The sequence below is a fragment of the Ranitomeya imitator genome, chromosome 1, assembly GCF_032444005.1.
Source record: "Ranitomeya imitator isolate aRanImi1 chromosome 1, aRanImi1.pri, whole genome shotgun sequence".
NCBI classification, from domain to species: domain Eukaryota; kingdom Metazoa; phylum Chordata; class Amphibia; order Anura; family Dendrobatidae; genus Ranitomeya; species Ranitomeya imitator.
In genome coordinates, this window is record NC_091282.1 from 375,515,290 (window position 1) to 375,521,289 (window position 6,000).

The 6,000-nt window shown below is 47.1% G+C and overlaps 1 protein-coding gene across 1 annotated transcript in view; it reads left to right on the forward strand.

The window, feature by feature from the left end:
- The window catches only part of LOC138673659 (twisted gastrulation protein homolog 1-A-like), a 34,035-nt gene extending 31,617 nt beyond the window's left edge, over positions 1–2,418 (forward strand). The window contains exon 5 of the mRNA XM_069761815.1: positions 585–2,418. Within this exon, the coding sequence (XP_069617916.1) occupies positions 585–832 (248 nt within the window). The 3' untranslated portion in view covers positions 833–2,418. The remainder of the gene's footprint in view (positions 1–584) is intronic.
- Positions 2,419–6,000: the final 3,582 nt, after the last annotated feature.

Sequence of the window (6,000 nt, forward strand, 5' to 3'; positions counted from 1 at the left end):
GTAAAAAAACAAGCCCTCATTCGGCTATATTAAAAGAAAAATTAAAAAAAAAAAGTTATTGCTCTTGGAAGAAGGGGAGGAAAAAACAAAAAAGTAAAATCGCCATGTCATGAAGACGTTAAAGTACATGTTCTTCGAAACATAAAAATGTAACTGGCTGCAATCATGCAGCCAGGCCCTGATTCCTGCAAAGTTATCACACTTGTGCTGAGAAAATAAAAGGTTTGTTAAAGAAATTGTGATAGGTATTTTCCATTATTTTTTTTATTGAAAATATGATTTTGGTCAAGGTGGATCTATCACCATGCTATGCAGTTCTGGTAATTATAGTGTCACGTTTTACCCAGTTGGGTTACCGGTACATCAAAGATCAGAAATGATTCAGTGTAAAATATCAAATATTATATTATTCCTATTGCTGCATGTGTATCAAATCTTTCATTTTGAACATATTGATACTGACTCATAATGGCAAGAGTGAAATCAAGTATCCATATTATCATCACTCATACTATGCCCCAATTTATATGTGTAACATGTACAGAACATAACGGACTAAGTTGTTTCTTTCTTTTTCCATTCAGCTGTACCTGCTCCATCTTCAGTGAATATATCCAGTGTCTGCACTGTAATGTACTTTAAATCCTGCATGTCTATGAGACGTTGTCATGAAACCTGTGAATTTACTGGATCCTCCAGATACCGTTGGTTTCACAATGGTTGTTGTCAATGTGTAGGACCAGACTGCTATGGATATGGAAGTAAGGAACCGCTTTGCCAGCAGTGCCACCCTAAAGGAGCACTGACTGCTGGAGAAGGAGATACAAAGTAGTACTAGAGATATACAAAACCCAAAAGAAAAATTGAAGAGGTCAGCTCTAAATCCATAATACGTAGTGCAAAACAAGTTGATTCATATAGTGTTAAAAATGTAATTGTATTTTCAACAACATTTGTGTAAATGAATAATACATACAGGTGAATGTAAAAAATTGTAATACATCTTACCAGGGTAATTAGCTTACTTCCCAACTTACCTGCCACTTCTCCCTCTACCCCTGCTTCTTGAATTTGTCATCCACTCTGAAAAATCAACTCAAATCCATCTTGCTAAGTCAAGACAAACCGCCAAGTCACTATGGTATCATGCGACACAGCCATTGTACTCCATTAGGCCTCCTTCACATGTCAGTGTGTCCGGTACGTATGGTGACAGTTTTCATACGTACCGGAGACACCTACATATGCAGTGCCATTTAAATGAATGGGTCTGTGCACATGTCAGTGGGCTTCCACGGACCGAGTTTCTGTGCTCAAAATACGATGACATGTCTGTTTTTAACAGCAGCACGGGCCGCAAAACATACTGACCAAATACTGCTAGTGTGACGGCAGCCTTACTCTACGATTAAACGTGGCTGGTGTAACAAGCCACATGTGTCAATTCAGCAACCTTGGCCTATGTTAGGTTATCATTGAAAAAGTCAATTGTGGTCAACTTAATATATAAATTCCCAGATGATTTAGCTTGGTAACTTGATAAAGTATTAAAGACAAAAATAAATTAAAATAAAGTAAGTTAATTAACCAAATTACAAAAAAGTTTACAACCAGTAGGGGGCTCTAGTCCCACTACATTATATGTCAGAGGCATTTGTGAGGAGGTGGAGTAGTGCAGAGATCTACATTATGATGTCTACGGCTATGTGCACACGTTGCGGATTAGGCTTAGGAATTTCTGGTGCGGATTCTGCCTCTCCTGGCAGAAAATGCACCTGCGGATTTGTCGCGTTTTTTTGTGCGGTTCCGCAGCGTTTTTTGTGCGTTTTTGCTGCGGTTTTCTTGCGGATTTGCTGTGTTTTTTACCCCTGCGGTTTTCTATAATGGAATGGGTACAAAAACGCTGCAGATTCACAAAAAGAAGTGACATGCTACTTCTTTTAAACCGCAGCGTTTCCACAGCGGATTTTCCGCAAAGTGTGCACAGCATTTTTTTTTTCTCATTGATTTACATTGTACTGTAAATCAATTGCGGATCTGCAGCGTTTCTGCACCTCAAAAAGAGAATCCGCAAGGTGTGCACATAGACACTATTTTGCCTCCGTCAGGTAAATATGACCCTATGGAAATGTTTGTTGTATGTATCGGGTGTATTCCTGGTGCTTTTAGTACACAAACACAGCGAGCACAGTGTGAATACCAAGATCAAAATTGAGCAAAATTTCAGTCTACAGCAAGTGACAGAATATTCTGTCCGTTGGTCACACATCATATTTTACATATGATTCTGTGAGGTCACCGCTCTGCTTTCCGGCCGCTGTGCTTACACAGGGCAGAGAAGCAGAGCGCCGAGGGACAGACAGCGGAAGGTAAGTATGTAGTGTTTGTTTTTTTTTTACTTTTACGCTGGTAACCAGGGTAAACATCGGGTTACTAAGCGTGGCCCTGCGCTTAGTAACCCGATGTTTACCCTGGTTACCAGTGAAGACATCGCTGAATCGGCGTCACACACGCCGATTCAGCGATGTCAGCAGAAAGTCCAGCGACGAAATAAAGTGCTGGACTTTCTGCAGCGACCAACGACATCACAGCAGGATTCTGATCGCTGCTGTGTGTCAAACTGAACGATATCGCTAGCCAGGATGCTGCAACGTCACGGATCGCTAGCGATATCGTTTAGTGTGACGGTACCTTAAGGAGCTATGGGCCTGACAGTGGCCACAATCAGGATGGAACCTAGGCATCAGTCCACTATAAGGACACATTGTAAAAAACAGCATACAGCATGGCACATTTTTCTTTTTTGCAGTGGCCCTCTGTTCAAAATTCGGAGAATATAATTTGCTTTGTCTACACTGTGGTCTGTCCTAAGGTCATTTTTTCAAACATATACTCTTAGACCACTGGCCTCCTGAACCTCCATATTCTCTGTAAACTTCGATGTAGTTTTGGAATTATTTTGCCTATCCACATATAAAATTGCTCAGTTTCCCTCCTTCCCGGTGTTTTTTGACCAATGTAATAGCTGACTTCTGCAACGACTACTTGTACTCTAGTTCTGTTGTATATACTATTTAGTAGAGTTTTTTTCCTGTATCGGTCATCTGCATTGCTATTAAAATAATCACTTATTATACCATGTTGTATATATTTTTATTTTTAAAAAAGCCCAATAAAAATAAAATGTTAAAAAATATCTGAGATCTGTTTTGAATTTGTTCACCCTTACAGCAAGTTGGTAGAAGAAATAGCACCATTAATATCCACAATACTTTACAGATATCTATTGTACATCACTGCCCCCATTGGGCTCACAATCTATATTCCCAATCAGTATGTCTTTGGAGGATGGGAGAAAACTCATACAAAATGGGGAGAACATACAAACTCATTGGAAAAGTTCAGTCATCTCCACTGTACCTCTGTATACTTCTGATCAGATTCAGTAAAAGGACATTTATCCTGCAAGATAATCATAAATGAACATTGTGTGAGATAGCGCTTACTGCATGTTTTGGGGGACACTCGCTTAGCAACGGGACTCAGTCACACAGGCACGTTTTGTTTTTGTTTTTTTAACAGTCCATGCGGTTTATTATGGCATCATAAACCGGGTCATGTGAGTCGCCCACCAGGGCAATGGGGATACTCGGTACCGAGTCCGGTCACTCTTAAAGGGGATGTCACGGTGGCTGCAACCCAGTCCGTGGCCCTGGGCACTCAATAGATGGGGAAAAGTCTTTAAAGTGGATTTGGTAATAAAGTCTATTCGTGACGCCACCTGTGGTTCTCGGTCAGAGGGACCGATGCTGCTTAAAGGGGTCCTCTGGGGTGATGTTGTTGCAGCAAGATGGTGACGCTTCCCATAGGTGAAGCGGGGTTCCCAGGGCTCCCAAGGTCAGTCCAGGCAGCCTGAAAACAAGTAGTAATCTTCCTTGGCAGGTCAGGTTGTGAGCCTTCCTCTATGCGCTGGTTTTCTGGTCCCTTGCTACCTGCAGTTTGCTGGCAAGGTATCCCTTTCTCTCCCTCCTGTCCTGGGACAGTACCTGCACGCAGGGCCGCCATCAGGGCATGACAGCCGTGACTGGCGTATGGGGCCCGGTGAGCAGAGGGGGCCCGCATCGGGCCCCGTCTCATCTGGTCACCGGGCCCCCCCTGCAGGCGCTGCGGCAGCGGCACACTATTGACGTGCGGGCCCGCGCCCGCACGTCAATAGTTAACAGCCGCCAGCCAGTCTGAGGCTGGCAGCTGAATAGGGCCGCAGTGCGCACTCGCCGGCGTCGCCGGCGTCTGACGTCATTGTCAGCCGCCGGGCCCGGCGAGTGCGTCTGTGTGGAGCCTGGGGGGATCTTCGCCCGGCGCAGGATCATGGCCAGGTAAGAAGTCGTGTTTTTTTTTTTTTTTCTTTGAGAGCTGCGATCCAGGGGGGCCCGGGAACAGGATGATGGACACACAGGGGCAGAAATGCTGGACACAGTGGGGCAGAAATGCTGGACACAGTGTGGCAGAATGGTGGACACACAGGGGCAGAAATGCTGGACACAGTGGGACAGAATGCTGGACACACAGTGGGGCAGAATGCTGGACACACAGGGGCAGAATGGTGGACACAGTGGGGCAGAATGCTGGACACACAGGGGCAGAAATGCTGGACACAGTGGGGTAGAATGGTGGACACAGTGGGGCAGAATGCTGGACACACAGGGGCAGAATGGTGGACACACAGGGGCAGAAATGCTGGACACAGTGGGACAGAATGGTAGACACAGTGGGGCAGAATGGTGGACACAGTGGGGCAGAATGCTGGACACAGTGCGGCAGAAATGCTGGACACAGTGGGACAGAATGGTAGACACACAGGGGCAGAAATGCTGGACACAGTGGGGCAGAATGCTGGACACAGTGGGGCAGAATGTTGGAGACAGTGGGGCAGAATGCTGGACACAGTGGGGCAGAATGGTGGACACAGTGGGGCAGAATGCTGGACACACAGTGGGGCAGAATGTTGGAGACAGTGGGGCAGAATGCTGGAGACAGTGGGGCAGAATGCTGGACACAGTGACAGGGGCAGAAATGCTGGACACAGTGGGGCAGAATGCTGGACACAGTGACAGGGGCAGAATGCTGGACACAGTGGGGGAGAAAGCTGGACACACAGGGGCAGAAATGCTGGACACAGTGGGGCAGAAATGCTGGACACAGTGGGGCAGAATGGTGGACACACAGGGGCAGAAATGCTGGACACAGTGGGACAGAATGGTGGACACACAGTGGGGCAGAATGCTGGACACACAGGGGCAGAATGGTGGACACAGTGGGGCAGAATGCTGGACACACAGGGGCAGAAATGCTGGACACAGTGGGGCAGAATGGTGGACACAGTGGGGCAGAATGCTGGACACAGTGGGGCAGAAATGCTGGACACACTGGGGCAGAATGGTGGACACAGTGGGACAGAATGGTAGACACACAGGGGCAGAAATGCTGGACACAGTGGGGCAGAATGCTGGACACAGTGGGGCAGAAATGCTGGACACAGTGGGGCAGAAATGCTGGACACAGTGGGGCAGAATGCTGGACACAGTGGGGCAGAAATGCTGGACACAGTGGGGCAGAAATGCTGGACACAGTGGGGCAGAAATGCTGGACACACAGTGGGGCAGAATGCTGGACACACAGTGGGGCAGAATGCTGGACACACAGTGGGGCAGAATGCTGGACGCACAGTGGGGCAGAATGCTGGACACACAGTGGGGCAGAATGCTGGACACACAGTGGGGCAGAATGCTGGACACACAGTGGGGCAGAATGCTGGACACACAGTGGGGCAGAATGCTGGAGACAGTGGGGCAGAATGCTGGAGACAGTGGGGCAGAATGCTGGACACAGTGACAGGGGCAGAAATGCTGGACACAGTGGGGCAGAATGCTGGACACAGTGACAGGGGCAGAATGCTGGACACAGTGACAGGGGCAGAATGCTGGACATTGGGGCAGAATG